The following is an 18,343-nucleotide window of genomic DNA, read 5'->3' as shown; positions in this document are numbered from 1 at the left end:
TCTTTCTGTCTACCGTGGCAGTTTCACCGACTTGTAGGGGTGCTCTATTTTATTTATTTTATTTTTTGCCAAAATAGTATCATGTCAAATACAGGGGCTGTATCAAAAACAATTCTGCCTCGATAATGATGGTTTTGTTTTGTAAAGGCCTTTTAAGTTCTAAATTTGAGGTGTTGGCCCATCATTCCTCTTATTTTATCAGTAACACCTAAAATTTAGAACGAAGAATCCTTTTCAAGTAAAGATGAAACGTCTTCGACAACCAGCAAGAATCGTTAGCAGACTACCATGAACTAAATGCCTGAGATTCTATTCTACACTGAGAAAAAATAATAATAATAACTTTTTACACTTTGGGTTTCTCAACACGTTACAAGGAAGCAGTTGTGTAGAAGTAGTGAAACCCTTGGGGTAGATGTGCGCTGTGCATTGTGGGTAAATGGACTTGCAAAAACGATTCACACGTGATAAATAACCGTGGGCGCTTGTGCAAAAAAAAAAAACTGTAAAATGTCAGAGATAAGAAAATTCAAAGTAAGCACTTTTTTGTAGGGGGTGGATGCCACGTACGTGAATGTTGATTTGAGTCAAGGGAGTGTGGATAAATTAAATTAAAAAAAAAGGCGAGGGGGGGGGGCACAGACGATGCATACAAGTGGGTGTGGACTGACTTTTAAGGAGGAGACAAAAAGTCCATATTTATAGCATATTCCCTTTTCTCTCTACTAGGCTACGTCAGTTGCTCTCTTGTCCATCCAGGGAACGAAAACACGCGCACACGCGCGCGCACATCTCCCGGGGACGCTTGGAAAGGAAAGAGAAAAAGAGAGAAAGAGAGAGAGGGAGGGAGTAACAGAGCGAGAGGGACATTGGCTTTCTCTTTGTACTGGATAAAGAAGAGTTGACTGCCTTCCCTTTTTATGTAAGCTGAGTTTGCATGCTGTAAATAGGCCAATAAGCCGGTTACTCTTTTGTCCGTGGGAGTGTTTCTTCTGCAGCCCCCTGGACAACAAAGGCAACTCCTCATTTTTAGCAGGATTTTTTTACATCTCGCTGAAAAAAGGACAAAAATCGAGCGTCGATCGCCTCGTGTTTGCCCCCTCTTTTAAGCACCTCCGGTCCGGTGGGGGTTGGATCGGATCTCTCTCGTCTCCCTTCCGCCGAACCGAGCGAGCATGGCGGCCGTCACCAGCCCGGAGACGAGCCCTCAGCCCCGGGTGTATTTCCAGACGCCGGCCGGCACCACGGAGGAACCCGAGACCCCGGTTCGCAAGCAGGGACGCGTCACCGTCAAATACGACCGCAAGGAACTGAGGAAAAGACTCAACCTGGAGGAGTGGATCATCGACCAGCTAACGGACCTCTACGACTGCGAGGTACAGTAGCAGTATTGTAAAACACACGCCGATCGAACCAATCGATCAATCAGTCCTGCTAAGTAATACACAGTAGGCCTTTTTTTTTTCTTTTTTTTTTTTTGGTCACTGATCTCATGGCCTCTTTGGCATTTATGGAGTCAGGGTCGTGTGCATGAGGGGATTATTAGCAACTCTGCATTGTTCGACTAATCGAGCGAAATGAATGAAACACAATTAACACATGTATCAGCGTGCAAGCACAGGTTGGCTATTCATAGCTCGCGTCGCTTTTATAGGCAAGCCCCGAGAAGGGGAGGCTGCTCTGCAATCTCATTGGTTGAAAGAGCTTTAAAGCACACCTGTGCAATATCCACCTAACACTGCAAAAATGATATTCCTCTAATGCATCTTTTTAAAAAAAAAAAAAAAAAAAATCCACTTTTTACACCCCAGATCAAGCAACACCTTGAAGCTTAGTCAATCACAAGGCCTACAGGGACAACAGGAAATATACACGAACAGGGGTGGGGATGGGGGGGGGTCCATCCTGTGAGTGGGGGCTGCTGTAAAATATGTGCACCCCCAGCCCATTAAAGCCACAATGGTGTCGTAACCCTCAAGTCTCCGGTAAGCTCGGAAGCTCACGTCAACTGCACTGAGCTGGCAATGACCCATATGCTATTCCGAGCGTGAAGAATGTTTAGCAGGTTGGTGGCTTTTCCTTGAGGAGTGACAGTGAGGAGGGGTCGGGGGGGGGGGGGCACACCTGGTTAGCATGGAGGATAAATTCCATTGTTGTGGAGTATGCGCCAGCCGTGTCGGGGGAAACTCTAAACACCACTTAAGGTGATTAAGTGACCCGCAGAGGATTTTGGGATCAATGTACTTTGACCGTCTGCCAATAATGGATTTTAATATGCGTGTCTGAGATTCGGACAGGCAGAAATAGAAGTACATGGACAGTAACTATGTGGTGGGGAAAGTGAAGGGGAATCTGTAGTTGGTTGCAGCTACAACAGTTTGCCTTGCACGGTTGCACCCTTCTGGGGCATTCAGACTGCAGGTTAATCTGATTCCAATCTGATTCCTCCTCCAAAATTTTTTTTTAGGGCTGATTGGCCACACTGTTCTTTAGCAAGTGTCCAAATTAGGGGTGGGAATCTTTGAATGTCTCACGATTCGATTCCGATTTTTGGGTGTGCGATTCGATTCAGAATCGATTTTTGATTAAGAATGCTTTTTGATTGACAATGATTTGATTGACAATGATTTTTACTTCAATTTATAGATGTTTAAGGAATCGTAATGATCTACTCCAGTCTGACTCGCTAATGCTAATTAGCGCGCTACTCGCGGCACTTTTATCACTCAAAAGAACGGCTCCACGCTACAAAAAAACTAGCTTTTATCGGAATAACTTGATCGTGACTTTTTCCTTCTACTCTCTAATGTGGCTACAACTTAACAGTGTATCAGACCGCGTGGAACCACACTGCCCCTAAGTGGCCAAATCGGGTACAACATGGACAGCGCTCCCAATAAAGGCGCACACAAACAAAGGGAAGACAGTATAAAATAATTTAAATAAAATCGATTTTGGGGCATTTTAAATCGATTCTGAATCGTACTAAATGAGAATCGTGATTCTTATGAGAATAGATTTTTTTTGGGGGCACGCCCCTAGTCCAAATGAGATCTGGCCCTGTTCAGACTGGACCACATTATTGGCTATGTTAACATACAGTCGGTATTTGGGTCAAGGTAAAAATTCTGGTTAAAAAGTGTCATTGACTGCATGTAAACATAAGTCATTGGCCCATCTGACAGGTTGCTGTAGCAACGACAACGGAATGGAGGCACCGTCCAGTGTAGAGTGTAGAGTTACCATCACGGACAGTCAAAACCGATCAGGGGTTCAGACTGAGGCGCTTCTGTCCAAATGTCATTTGAAACTACCGCCTGAATGTGGTTTCTGGGGGTGTGCCGAAAAATTGATTCTCATGAGAATCGCGATTCTCGTTAAGTACAATTCAGAATCGATTTTAAATGTCCCAAAATCGATTTTATTTAAATTATTTTATACTGTCTTGCCTTTGTCTGCGTGTGCCTTTATTTGGAGCGCTGTTCATGTTGTACCCGGTTTACCCACTGAGGGGCAGTGTGGTTCCACGCGGTCTAATACACTGTTGTAGCCACGAACGAAAGTCACAAACAAGTTATTCCAATAAAAGTTGTTTTTTTTTGCAGTGTGGAGACGTTCTTTTGAGTGATAAAAGTGCCGCGAGTAGCTCGCTAATTAGCATTAGCGAGTCAGACTGGAGTAGATCATTACAATTCCAGTGCACATCTATAGAGTGAAGCAAAAATCCTTGTCAATCAAAAATCATTCTTAGTTGAAAATCGATTCCGAATCGAATCGTAGACCCTGAATCGAATCAAATCAATCTGAGAGAGGCCAAACTCGGCTTCTGGCTTGCAGTCTAAACAAGGCAACAGAAAATGGGCCTTCCCTCGACTTGGTCGCACAAAGTTTTGGGGCTTACAGAAAAATTACAGCAATAATCAATACTCCCAACAATGAGTTGAATGAAGCAAGCCTGTGATCTGACCAATGTGGACTGAGTCCAAGTTGGGTGAGTTGACAAAGGTTGGGGCAGGAACTTTGTTCAGACAATCGACACCAGGAAGGACTGAATGAAATGCAAATATAGGCAAATGGGTTAGGCTGGAGTCTTGGTTTGTGTAGTAGCCAGTTGGTGTTTTGCGGCATCAGGTGAGGTGGGGAAAGAACTGGATTACGTCCAGGAGAAAATCCTTTGTTCTCGTTGAGTCTTTCAAACATTTATCGCTTGAAAGAAGCACCCCGCAGTTTCAGTTTCAGTTTTCAGTTTCCGCAGTTATGAAATGCTAGTAGCTTCAATCACGTGGACACACAAGGCTCACTCATGGAGACTGGGAAGAAAAAAAAAAGAAAAAAAGCACGTGCTGTGATGCAGTGTAACCAGAGAGGCCGCTTCAGCTCGGAGCAATCATGAGGAGAACCCTGGCACGTTCGTCTTCCTCTCCTTTTGTTAGCCACGTGCGTCTTTGTTAGCATCTGACAAAAGCCAGTTCAGCTATTCATATTTTTAAAAAGACTTGGGAGTTGATTCCAAAAAAGGGATCGATAATATTCCTCATTTAATATAATTCCTAGAAAGTACACCACCGGTCGCCAATTGCGCTGGCATTCCTGCCTGCCAGCATGTCGGATGTTCATCCAGCCACCTGCTCCATCAGTGCGAACAGCCAGGAGGCTGGCACCATGGCAACCCACAGCGTGTTCATGTTCTACCCGTTTAGTCACCCACCCTAAAAAAAAACAAAAAACATACTGCCTCCAGTTTCACTATTATACCATTAGCAAAATTGTAACTAAAAGTAAGTAACGAATCAAGTCATCCAACGCTAAGCTAGCATGTTAACATTAGCTTACACGACTTGTGGCAGTTTCTTTAGACCAAAGTGACATTGTGTGATTTAATTTCAAACAACGTCAACATCAAGAATTACTTCTTGTTGTATTATGATGGTTAGCCCTTTCACAAGTGTACACCATTACCACAATAATTAAATTTCGGTTCCTCTTCCTCTACCGGAGATAATTAGCACCATGTAGATAGCAAGAACCAGGCGTGTTCATGTTCTACCCGTTTAGTCACCCACCCTAAAAAAAAATAAAAACATACTGCCTCCAGTTTCACTATTATACCATTAGCAAGATTGTAACTTAAAGTACTCGCATAATTAATTTTCTCATTTGAAATGAATTGAAATACCATAAATTCATAAGTCAAGGCATTCAGAAGTCAAAGCACTTCTGTCATGTGTTCCGATGTGGACGTAAAACACTTGTAATGTGACGAATCAAGTCATCCAACGCTAAGCTAGCATGTTAACATTAGCTAAGCTAGCATGTTAACATTAGCTTACACGACTTGTGGCAGTTTCTTTAGACCAAAATGACATTGTGTGATTTAATTTCAAACAAAGTCAACATCAACAATTACTTCTTGTTGGATTATGATGGTTAGCCCTTTCACAAATTACCACAATAATTTAATTTCGGTTCCTCTACATCTACCGGAGATAATTAGCACCATTTAGCTAGCAAGAAGCTTGTTGATTTTAATCTTAATTACTTTTAATTATTCAGTCTCAAACACAGATGTCATGTCAAGGAAGGCCCACACAAAAACACATCATACACAACATACAGCGTTGTCTTAAACCTTAAATGTAATAATTTGAGTACCAAACAGTGATTGATTCAAAAAGGGTGACAACAAAAAGGGGTTGTTGCTCAGCGGGAAGTGAAAGACCCCCCCAGTGTGTCTCAGCATGCAAACCCCCTTTCACACAGGCACACACATTTGCGTTAATAGTTTTACACGTGGCTTCACGCAGTGCACACATTTCCAGTTGGATGACGGCGTGCGGTGGGTGAGTCGGCATGTCATGTGTTTTGAAACGGTGGACTCACTAAGTTTATGGATTCCTTGAAGTTGTGAGGCAGCGCAGCAAATGCGGAGGGAGGGAAAGTCGGAGAACAAGGGATGTGAGTCATTAAGTGGAATGTTTGGCCTTTTTCTCACACTTCCTGTGTAAAAGAGTCAAAGTTAAGCTCTACCTACTACGAGTATAAACAAAACAACCCGCCGCCATTCGCCCTATGAGTCATGAGAAATGAGTAAATCTGGATATTCCAAAATAAGGCGATTCAATAATGACCACATACGAGGGCTGGGCAATAAATCAAATTAATTCAATACATCGTCATTTTAATTTTTTGGAATAAATGAAACCTTTAAAGAAACATTTTTTTTTTGGTTTATTAGATTAAAATCAATTAAAATTGTAATCTTTCTGAATGACTGAAAAAAAATAGATTTTTTATTTCTTGGCCATATCGCGCAGCCCTACTGTGCTACTTGTCCAATGCCACATAGATGCTATTCACTAGCCTCTCTATGGTGTTTTCCATTAATTGTTAGCATAAAGCTATAGTTAATGTAAATGTTTATTGGGGTTGCTTTATATGCACATGTTTAATTTTCTTTAAATGCGCATTTTGTTGCACTTAAATGGTAAACAGTTATTTAAACAATAATGCAAATAATAGGTTTCAACATGTAAAAATACATATTGGTTATTTATATTTATAAAACAAATATAGACCCAATTATTAATTTACAAAAAAAGTGATTAGAATAATTAATGGAGTTGTCAAAATTAATCGAGTAATCGATTATCAAATTAATCGACAACTATTTTATTAACCGAGTAATCGTTTGGAGCCATTTTTGAATTAAAAAATCTGATTTCAGCATATCAACAGTAATTGTTCACTGATTTCGGTAGTCCTTCATAAAAGAAGACTGACTATCTTCTTTGTTTAATCAAAATAAGAAATTTGCAAACCGGTATCATAGTGCAACATCAATCCTTTTTTCCTTTTGTTTTTACACTATACGAATACGAAGTATGAAATACCAATCACCGGTTAATAAAGATTTTTGCAATACACTTAAAATGAATCAGATTAGTAGATTAATCGGTTGAATAATTGATTGATTAATCAATTTGGAAAATATTCAATAAAGACAGTACAAATAATTAAGATAACTAATTGTTAGTATTTGAAGACACTGGAAATGCTTTGTCATCTAGCAAACAATAGCTTAACTTTTTGTATTCAAACTTTTTTAAATAAAGTGAAGGAAACTACCCCTAGGCGTTATTGTGACCATTTTTTGGCTTTTTGTTGGTTCTGACCGAGCCATTTCAAAATAAAATACTGCCCACGGGTTAAGGGGTTTGTTTATGTTTGAAACATGTAAAGTGAGGACCAACATAAAATATAGTGTTTCAGCCTATTCCTTTTTCAGTTATTGTAATGTTTGTGTTTTCTTTTCTATCCAAAATGTTCATCTCTTGACTCGGCCTGGGTTGTTTGTCAAAACGGCGTGTTGGCCGCGTTGAGCCGCGCGCACGGATGACTTCACTCTTTCCAGTGTTGTGTTTCAAGTACAGGGCTCACTTTGACGAGCTTGTCATTTTGTCTCGTGTCACACGGGCCAGCCTGTCAGCCAAGTGTGAGAGGTTGAGATCCCATTTGCCGTTCAAAACCGTCACTGACCAATCGACCGACAATTAGTGGATTCTTTCAATTCTAAACCCTATGCTGTGTCGCCAGTGGTGACATAATGGTAATCTGCGTTAATCCGTGTTTGTGTGCATTTCTATTTTAATCTGCTCTTAGTCTCTGTGTTTTGGTTGTAGTGAGAATGAGTGGAGAAATCTGTGAATGGGTTTGACATCAATCTACATTTTTCCTAGGGACAAATTGGCCATTTTTGTTTCGCTCAAATGTTGCAAGAAGGAAATTAGGTGTGCTTGACGGAACGTGTCCTCCTTGGTTAGGTGGGTGTCACCCTGAGGGCTGCCTGGCTAACGGTCACACATTTGTTAAGTAGATATTTAACTCATTCACTGCCATTGACGGCTATTGACGTCAAAAAATCATTTGAACTATTTCTATTAGTTTAAAAAAAAATCCACTTTTGTTAACAAGAGTATGAAAACCTATTTTTTTTTTATTGTACATTTAGAACATATATAAAATTGATGATTAATCGTGAGGCAATTTTTGAAGTCATGCAATTAATTACTATTAAAACATTTTAATTGCCTGACGTGATTTAAAAAAAATGCACGATTTTTTAATAGCAATTAATTGCATGACTTCATGAAATAACTCACGATTAATCACAAATTTTATATCTGTTCTAAATGTACAATAAAAAAAATCTAGGTTTTCATACTCTTGTTAACAAAAGTGGGAAAAAAATGTTAAACTAATAGAAATAGTTCAAATGAATATTTGACGTCTATAACCGTCAATGGCAGTGAATGAGTTAAAAAAACAAAAAAAAAACGGTGAACCACTGGGCCAGACCAAACAAGCCGATGTATGGATCATTCAACCGTTACATGGAGCAGCTATGACTTTGAGCATCTTTTGGAGCAGTTTTTCCCAATCTTCAATGAGCCGTACATAGACACAACACACACACACACACAAAAAAAGTGTATATAGTGAAGTAATGACGGATGGTAGTGGGAAACATAGATCGATGGGAACCACTGTTTTTGAGGGTCATTGTACTTTTATCCACTTCTCTGCTGTATGCCTGTTTGCATGAGCCTGTGGGCTTTGTGTTGTTTTAGGTGATTTTTTTTTTTAAAGAACATAAAGACTAGTCGTGTCCTCCACACGCGGGCAGTTTGAAAAAGCTTCACGGACGGGAGTAGGAAATAGCGACCGGTATTCACTGGAACTTACTCGGAGCGAAAGTTTGAGCTGAGAGTCCAGCGGCATGCTACGTGCTGTAGCTTCTTGCTAGCTGGCCCGCTAGCCTACAACCATAATGTGAGTTACACCTTCCAAACAAATCTTCCTTCCTATCTATCTATCTATCTATCTATCTATCTATCTATCTATCTATCTATCTATCTATCTATCTATCTATCTATCTATCTATCTATCTATCTATCTATCTATCTAGTTCGAAAACAGCATATGGCCATCAATCAATCAATAGCCTACATGCTATTTGTAGGCTGCCCGGGTCCCTGTCACCCGCAAATAGCAGGGGCACATTGTATAGAATATATATGGTGGTAATATTAATTTTTATTTAGTCTTCATGAGCATACTCAATATTGGAGTAATCCAAAAGTAATCCAGTTACATTACTTTAATATTATGGTACTTGGATTACGTTACTCACTATATATATTTTTTTAGCAGGTAACTTGTAATGGATTACATTTTAAAAGTAACCCTCCCACCCCTGATGATGTGTGAGCTCAGATGAACCGAAATAGCTTGTGTGAAAGCTTTCTATCCGAGTGCAGCGGAGACTTGAAATAGTTGTCTACACTGTTTTGGATGCTTGATTGGAGGCCAGATAGAGAAAGTTGCGGCTGGCTTTCGTCACTCAATAAATGAAAGAAAAAGAAGTGTTAGGAGGAAGCGCATTCAATCTGATTAATTTCCACGGCCTTTATATAAAGTGCATTGTATTGATTTTGGATCTTGGATTGTTTGTCCGACTTCATTCATTAGCAGCACAGCATAGCGACTTGGCCGTTTTAACTCCGAAAGTAGCCGTTCAGAAGCAATAAAAAAAAATGGTGCATCTCACGTTTGTCTTAAAAGGAACCCTGACTGTAATGACAAGTTTGCTCTGTATTATTTATTTGATTGTTACTAATGTAACTGAGATTCATTTTAAAATCATTTCCAGTTTAATACAACTTTATTTGGACGTACGCCGTCATTGTTATTTGTTGCAACGCATTTAACTCATTCACTGCCATTGACGTCAAAAATTCATTTGAACTATTTCTATTAGTTTAAAAAAAAATTCCCCACTTTTGTTAACAAGAGTGTGAAAACCTTTTTTTTTTATTGTACATTTAGAACAGATATAAAATTTGTGATTAATCCGTGAGTTAACTATTAAAGTCATGCAATTAATTACAATTAAAAAATGTAATCGTCTGACGCCCCTAATTTTTAATAATCTTTTCTTTTCTTCTTAATTGGGGCATCAGGCGATTATTATTATTTTATTTGTGATTAATCACGAATTTTATCTGTTCTAAATGTACAATAAAAAAAAAAAGGTTTTCACACTCTTGTTAACAAAAGTGGGGAATTTTTTTTTAAACTAATAGAAATAGTTCAAATGAATTTTGGACGTCAATGGCAGTGAATGAATTTTGGCTCGCTCTCTGCCGAGCAATGTGAAACGGTATAAAGAAAGCGCAGTAAGCGTCCGTCGCGTTCCTAAAGGGACGATCGAAACTCTTGAATGCGTCCTTGCTTTTTTTTATAGGCGTTTCACATTGCTCGGCAGAGAGCTGGCTGTCATCAGTGCGTAGAGCCGTAAATAACAATGGCGGCGTACGTCCAAATAAAGTTTCTACAAAATGTATTAAACTGGAAATGATTTTTGAAAAATTGATCTCATAGTTATGTTAGGAACAACCAAATAAATAATATAGAGCAAACTTGTCATTACAGTCGGGGTTCCTTTTAACTCATTCACTGCCATTGACGGTTATAGACGTCAAATATTCATTTGAACCATTTCTATTTGTTTAATTTTTTTTTACATTTTTGTTAACAAAAGTATGAAAAAACTAGATTTTTTTATTGTGCATTTAGAACAGATATAAAACTTTTTTAATAATCCTTTCTTTTCTTCTTTTATCGCGATTCAAATTTTTGATTGTAATTAATTGCATAACTTCAATAGTTAACTCACGATTAATTATAAATTTTATATCTGTTCTAAATGAACAATAAAAAAAATTCTAGGTTTTCATACTCTTGCGAACAAACGTGGAAAAAAACAAAACAGAAATAGTTCAAATGAATTTTTGACGCCGATAGCCGTCAATGGCAGTGAATGAGTTAAGTCACAGGTCACGTGTCTCTTCTAGCTAAGCTGCCTGGGTAGAAAAAGAAAAAGTGAGGCATTGTTTAAGCGCCACGCGGCCGACTTTTTCCACCTCTTCCTGCTTCCCGTTAGCCGCCTGCCATCACTTCCCTGTCTGGCATGTCCTCAAGGACCCCCCCCCCCCCCCACCCTCTTTGTCACTCCCAGCCAGCCAAAACATTACTGTTGATAAAGCAGAGCAGGCCAACAGGCAGGCTAACCCCAACCAGCCTCCTGGAGTCTATTTTTACTCTCTAATCAATGAAGTACCTCGATGTCATTCATTAGGAATCCTTTGTTGTTGTTTTATTGTCTGGTATTTAGGATTTGAGTTTCTTGTTTGGAATCACTTTCAGCAATGTTGGAAGTTAACATTTGGGCTCATTAGGAGCTCAACTAAGTCCCTCTGACTCATGATCAGGATTTTCCAGCTAAACCAAAGTGTTGGCTTAAAAAGCCTGACTTGTTTCATCAGCCGTATGGCGAAATGGACCCTGCACTGTGTTTGTGCTGACCCACTTTGTGTCTTAAGTCTAAATGCAGCTTGTTGTAGGCTCCGCTGCTTTTTCAGCTGTTTGATCCGTCAAATCCTGAAGCTGCGTCTACTACATGTTAAGAGAAATCCGATCTGGGTCTTTCTGCTTGACACCCCCCACACACACACACACACACGATGACACAACTGCTTTTGCACTGTCACATTTCATTCTGCTTTTGGCTGCCTCCGGCCGACACACAGACAGTGTGTCTGCGTCTGAGCATTTAATTCAGTGATGCTTTCGCAGTAAGTTGAAAGTAGTTGAACATTTTATTTGGATGTTTTTGTTGTGTTAGGAACTAGGGGTGTTAGGAAATAATCGATTCGATATGCGGCCGAATCCATTTTTAAACATCATTTTTTTATGGGAATATTCAACAAAACGTCTTACTTAAGGTTAGGATAGTTAACTCACGATTAATCATAAATTTTTATATCTGTTCTAAATGTACAGTAAAAAAAAAATTCTAGGTTTTCGTACTCTTTTTAACAAAAGTGGAAAAAAAAAACCTGAAATAGTTCAAATGAATTTTTGACGTCAATAGCCGTCAATGGCAGTGAATGAGTTAAGTCACAGGTCACATGTCTCTTCTAGCTAGCTGCTTGGGTAGAAAAAGAAAAAGTGAGGCATTGTTTAAGCGCCACGCGGCCGATTTTTAAACATCAATATTTTATGGGAATATTCAACAAAACGTCTTACTTAAGGTTAGGATAGTCAACTCACGATTAATCATAAATTTTTATATCTGTTCTAAATGTACAGTAAAAAAAAAATTCTAGGTTTTCGTACTCTTTTTAACAAAAGTGGAAAAAAAAAAACCTGAAATAGTTCAAATGAATTTTTGACGTCAATAGCCGTCAATGGCAGTGAATGAGTTAAGTCACAGGTCACATGTCTCTTCTAGCTAGCTGCTTGGGTAGAAAAAGAAAAAGTGAGGCATTGTTTAAGCGCCACGCGGCCGATTTTTAAACATCAATTTTTTTATGGGAATATTCAACAAAACGTCTTACTTAAGGTTAGGATTTACACATTAAGCATGGAAATTTTTTATATTAATGGAACATTAAGCCGTAATATTTTATTTCAGTTTTGTACAGACATGAAACAGACTGCAACCTGTTTGTTAAATGCAGCGGCTTAGTCTGAATTTTCAGAAAAATAAATACATTTTCATACAAATCTTACAGTGTACATGTACAAGTTTACTGATTAGTATTTTCTAAATTTGATTTTATTTTTTATTTTTTTACAATAATCAATTATAGATTCGTATCGGGATTAATCGATATTGAATCGAATCGCCAGGTACTCGGCAATTCACAGCCCCATTAGGAACATACAGCTCAAGCTTAATTGAAGTACTTGAAGTGTGTTAAAGTTTATTCATTCAAATATTCTCTTTAACACCTGAAATAAGACGTCTTATTTTTCACTAAGCTGTTAGGCGTGTTTGGCAAAGGTTGACAAGGTTGTCAAACAGGATATAAACTAATCTCCATAACGGCTTTCTGACTTCCTTTTTTTTAATTTATTTTTTTTATTTACTTTGTTGCCCTTTTGGGCCTGGTGTGCATCACTAAATGACACCAAAATACAACCCTAGTGGATTAGTGGATTGCTTAGCCCAAATGTAGTCAAGTCACTTATCACTTCAGAAGCAAAGTGTACGGGAAGAAAAAGAAAAAAAAGCTGAACGTGCACATTTCTGGCAGCTATCTGTGAGTCGATCGTTTGCAAGGCAGCACAAAGGACGCCCACGGAAAAGCAGACTAGAAATCAGTCTGGGGGATTGTTTTGGGAATCATCCCTTGCGGGATCTTCCTTTTCTTTGTGTCTCCTCGCCAAAGCCTGACTTTTCCATCCAGCCCCCCCCCCCCCCCCCCCACACACACACACCCCCCGGGCTCACAGATTTCATTCAGGCTCCTCAATCGATTTCAAGTTGGCGGAGAAGAAAAAGCTTATTTATGGACACATGGAGGCCATATTTCGATATCAACCTGTTTGGGTGTGCTTGAGTTAAAATGTGTCGATAATCCATGAGTAAAAGATTGCATTCATGTGACACACACACACACACACACACACAACGGAGCAGTGTGGGGTTTGTTTGTGGGAAGTGGTTGGGCAGGTGCACAGACAGCTGGTGGGGGGCAACTCGGGCCGAGGGGGGGGGGGGGGAAGCAGAGAGAAGGCAGATTCCTGGAGAAGCGCGTCAATATAGGGCAGCGACACCAAATGTAAAGCTGAACAATTAATCGAATTCAAATTGGCATTGGAATGTAGTAGGATGCAATTTAAAAAAATAAATAAAAAATGAACTCAATAAAAATGTTTGGTTCAGCAATTATTATTATGTTGCTTTTAATTTATGCGTGGGGCCCCAACAGATACTAGAGTCAGCTATATCTTGTCTTAATCAAGGTACCAGTACTTACGACGGAGTGTGGCTGTTTTACGATCAGGAATTTGAAATGAGAGGATTAGAAAAGTATTATTAATTTCATGCAATATGAAAGAAAATGTTATATGATATTGTTTTTTTGTTTAATTATATGTATCAAAATTACTAGTGGTCTCGGTACTTGATCGGGCCTAAAAGAGTGGTATCAAACACCCCCATATAAAACCAAAACATGTATGTATAATGAATCTTGATATTATTTATTGTAGTACAGATTGTTTTATTGTTTTTGTTTGTTAAAAAAAATGGAAATAAATCTCATATTAAATGGCAATAGCAATATTGAGGGAATGTCTTTTGATTTTTAATTGCAGTTAGATCGTTGTTTTGTTTTGTTGTGGGGTTCCTGAAAACCTCCTTTGTTTCTCCATCATCGTTACTTGCGGAAGGATGTCTCCCCCTCGAGGTTACATTCGGTACTTCACTGTAAAGAGGAAATAGGTGAAAGGGCCACGAATAAACACTGCGACGTTCAAGACTCTGCGCACAGGTTAAAATGAGGAAGAAGTGATTACGTTTTGCGCGCTGCTTCTGTACTATTCCGAGTAACACTTTTTTTTTTTTTTATTAAAGCCTTGGTGGTGGTTTTACCTGGCTCACTTTCTCTGCAGGAGGAGGCCATCCCAGAACTTGAGATTGATGTTGATGAACTGCTGGATATGCCCAGTGACGTGGAGCGGGCCGCCAGGGTCAAGGTAGGACACTTTCAGGATGGTTTGGACCAGTGATTCTGAACGCCGTTAGTTTGCTAATTGAAAAATAAAATGTTTTTTTTTTTTATTCAAGACATGTGTTATATGGTTTATTGGTTAACAAAATGAACAGCAAGACTACATCAATCACAGGTGCTCAGAGCACAAGTAACGAGCCAATCACGGTTCACCTGTTTTTTTTTGGGTTTGGACACTTTTTTTTTTTTTTAAGTGCATCAGTAGATAAAAATGATCTATTCCTGTCTCACAGGACTTACTGGTGGACTGCTTTAAACCCACTGAGGTAAGAAGACTCTCAAATGTGTTGTAAATGTTTTTCCTCCGACCCGGTGGGGCTCAAGCGTGTCGTCTCTGACGTAGGACTTCATCTCAGAGCTCCTGGACAAGATCCGAGGGATGCAGAAGCTTTCCACGCCTCAGAAGAAATGATGTCATCGCCCTCCGTTCATCAGCCGCCTCCCGTCTTCCTCTCACCCGCCCACTCACCCTTTTTTGTCACTCAAGTCATCAAGTGCTGGAGTTTAAGGGAAGACTAGTCATATTTTACTCGTCAGGTTTACTCAAACCAACATCTAGTTTCATCATCTGCTTGATTTGGAGGTCATTTTTCTACGGGAAGTCCTTGCAGAGTTTAGAGGTGATCTTTACTTGTATACCACCAATGCCTCCTTTTTACCGCCCCCGAGATGCATTTGAAGACTGCTGAAAAAAAAATCGGCACTCTGACCACCAACAATAACACATGGTGTATTTTTAGAGCAGCGTCGTTCAAAAAAAAAAAAAAAAAAAAAAAAAAAGGCGTACTGTTGATGTGGCTAAAGTAGGTTTTCCTAAATTCCGGTTTGTTTTCCAGCCCTGTAATGTGCAGTGTGCGGCACGTTTTTTTTTTTCTGCTGTTCAGTATGAGAAAGTTACTTTTTTTTAGTAAAGGACTGGTTCCTGTTGTAGTTTTTTTTTTTTTTGTCATTCAACTAAGCTGCCTTGTTGTTTTTTATAATTATTATACTATTTTACTCTTTATCCCCTTTCTCGCTGCTGCTCTTTGCTCCTTTTCTGCCCACGTCATTCTTTTGTGCTCAAGCTCATCGTGGTTGGAAAAATGTCACCGGGGCGGCGTGATGATTTCATGATGTCATCAAAGTCGCCAATCGGGTGACGAGTGGGAGGAAAAGGTTAGCATTTTCAACACTTCGAAAACCCACCGGAATTGCATAAACAAATAAACAGCTGTCTCTCGAGCTGTGTTTGTAGCTGCAGCTGCCGGTTAAATCCGAGAATGAGCCATTTGTCTCAAATCTCAAGCCTGTCCGGTCCTGAGACTGATCGGCGGCCAATAGGAGAAGCACAAACGTTTTGCTGTGATTCCTGTGACCAATCGCCAGCACCTGCGGCAACGGCGTGACAAGGCGGTCAATGTGCGTGCGTGCGCGCGCGCCGTCTCACTCGTGTCCTCGCTCTCCTCCATTTTCATCCACTTGCTTCTTTTCACTCGTTCTTTTCTTTATGAAACAGATGTTGCCTTAGGTATTATTTATGTTACACAAACCAAATAAATGGAAGACATTTTTTTTTTTAAAGATGTATGTCAAGTGTGTTACTGAGCTTTTTTCTTTTTTTAAACAAAGGAGATTATTATGTTTTGGCTTCTTTTTATTTGATTATTGTTATTTTTAGACGTGTGTGTTTAATACTTAGGCCTTGATGCAGTGATCCTGTTTAGATAACGTTCTTGACATTTACCATTTGAATACTGGTCTGTTTTTAATGCGATCATGAAATGTCTTTCATGACAGGCCTTGGATTTACACAAACAAAAATCGAATCAGATGCTTTTTTTTTGGTTGTGTCGTTCTTGTGTCTTACCCAAACTTGCGCTGTTTGCAGGAAACTTCAAGATTGTAGTACAAGAAGAGGCAAGGTCAATCAGTCAAGAGTATTTGAGTGGATTTTTTTTCAGAATCCAGGTTTGGATTGCATATACCTTTTTAGACTTTTTTTTTTTCACTGTTGGAGAAAATTGCGCAAAAAAAAAAATCTATCAATATACTGATTATTGTCATTGAGGCTAAATACAAGAGCTAAACAGTGCAGAAAGGAGCTTGTGGTTTTTTGGACGATTGAATCAAACCAACAAACAAATGTAGCAATATCAACAACAGGTCTTGTTTTTGTCCAATTTTGTTACACTTTTATGCAACTTTAATAAAAATATGTCAAACTGAAAGTTTTCCACTTGCCTTTGTCATTTGCTCTGCATTGCACCCACATACACGTACACAATTCTGAAGAAATTGTTCTTCCAACCATGCCAAACTATCCACAAACTTTCAAATTTTTGAAAGTATAAAACGTATTATAAATGCAACTACTCCAACTGTAAAAGTCTATCTTTACTGTACAAAGTTCCTTCACTTGCTTTCATTACGCACTACTTTGTGAATTATGAACCGTATGTAAAAATTACATCACAGAGCCATGGATTGTTAACAGGACCCTCGCCGCTGAAGCCAGATGGCAGCCATCTTATGTTGCCACTTTTGCTGACCACTTCTGTTATATTTTTCGACTAAAACACTTATCATCAGTGCATGTTTTAGCCAGGTTCCCTGTATGGAGTCAACTGTGACGTCATTTTCAGTTGACATCAAGTGACAAAATGGTCGCCCCTCACATGGATAAAACGGGTGCATTTTGCTGTTTACGCGCCCGTGCAAGCCGTTGAAGCGACAGGGCGGCCATCTTGCTCCTCCCATCTCACGAGCAGACTACTGTACAGTATAAACTGTACGGTATACGTACAGATTTGACATATACAGCTCGTAGGCAGTTAGTATAGGGCCGGGGTGCCATGGCGGGGTGGTCACTATTTTTTAACAAGTTTAAAAAATAAAATAAAAAGTGTACGGTTTGTGTTGCTTTGAAGACCCCCTTCTTGTATCACTCAATTCCTTAGACTCTGTCACACCGCGGTGAGGGTGTCTTGTCATTTCCTGTTTTATTTTGAAAAGTCTGACTCCTCTCGTTTCAGGTCACTTGCCTTTCGTCGTGTGGCGTCTGTGTCAACCCTGATCCCTGATTGTGTCCACCTGTGCCCCATTACCCTCATGTGTTAAACAGTCTGCGTTCCCCCTGTCTTGGGCCGAAGTGTTCTGACACAACGAGGCTGTTTTGGACTCAGACGCAGAGGAAGCGGTGGAGGGTTAAGCAGCTTTTAATTAACAAAACAAAAGCTCTTTGTGGAAAGGGAGAAAATAAAAGCTATTCAAAAATTAACTGAAAGCGCTCCAAAAGGGAGGAAGTTCAAACTACATTCAAAAACAAAATCACTCTATGACTAAACAAAACTAAGCTATACAAAAATTACAAACAAAGGTTCTCTCACGAGACAGGGCAATAAAGGCAACAAGGCAAAAAGGTATCAAGGCTGTGGTCTATGGCAGGCTTCAGTGGCTCAAACGAAAACACTTTGGCACAAGACAGGGGGAACGCAGACTATTTAACACATGAGGGTAATGGGGCACAGGTGGACACAATCAGGGATCAGGGTTGACACAGACACCACACGAAGAAGAGCAAGTGACCTGAAACGAGAGGAGTCAGACTTTTCAAAATAAAACAGGAAATGACAAGACACCCTCACCGCGGTGTGACAGACTCCAATATTAGATTTGGGTGAGGCATCTTTTGTTGAATAACAGTTATAATTCTTTAATGAAAA

General features: G+C 39.6%; 1 protein-coding gene across 1 annotated transcript; it reads left to right on the top strand.

Annotated features, from left to right (window-relative positions):
- The first annotated feature begins 734 nt into the window (after nucleotides 1–734).
- On the top strand, nucleotides 735–16,849 carry ppp1r14bb (protein phosphatase 1, regulatory (inhibitor) subunit 14Bb). Its single transcript, XM_077545319.1, has 4 exons — nucleotides 735–1,376; nucleotides 14,524–14,607; nucleotides 14,876–14,908; nucleotides 14,986–16,849. Exons 1-4 carry the CDS (start codon nucleotides 1,176–1,178, stop codon nucleotides 15,052–15,054), a joined length of 387 nt encoding a protein of 128 aa, XP_077401445.1. The 5' UTR covers nucleotides 735–1,175; the 3' UTR covers nucleotides 15,055–16,849.
- The last annotated feature ends 1,494 nt before the right edge of the window (nucleotides 16,850–18,343 follow it).

Source organism: Vanacampus margaritifer, chromosome 15, assembly GCF_051991255.1.
Source record: "Vanacampus margaritifer isolate UIUO_Vmar chromosome 15, RoL_Vmar_1.0, whole genome shotgun sequence".
NCBI lineage: Eukaryota > Metazoa > Chordata > Actinopteri > Syngnathiformes > Syngnathidae > Vanacampus > Vanacampus margaritifer.
This window is presented reverse-complemented; position numbering and strand designations above follow the sequence as displayed.

Excerpts from the sequence above, each read along its gene's own strand:
- ppp1r14bb (XM_077545319.1), top strand. The coding sequence starts at position 1,176 with ATGGCGGCCGTCACCAGCCCGGAGACGAGCCCTCAGCCCCGGGTGTAT. Across the intron at positions 1,377-14,523 it reads CGGACCTCTACGACTGCGAG|GAGGAGGCCATCCCAGAACT; the intron begins GTACAGTAGCAG and ends CTTTCTCTGCAG. Across the intron at positions 14,909-14,985 it reads ACTGCTTTAAACCCACTGAG|GACTTCATCTCAGAGCTCCT; the intron begins GTAAGAAGACTC and ends TCTCTGACGTAG.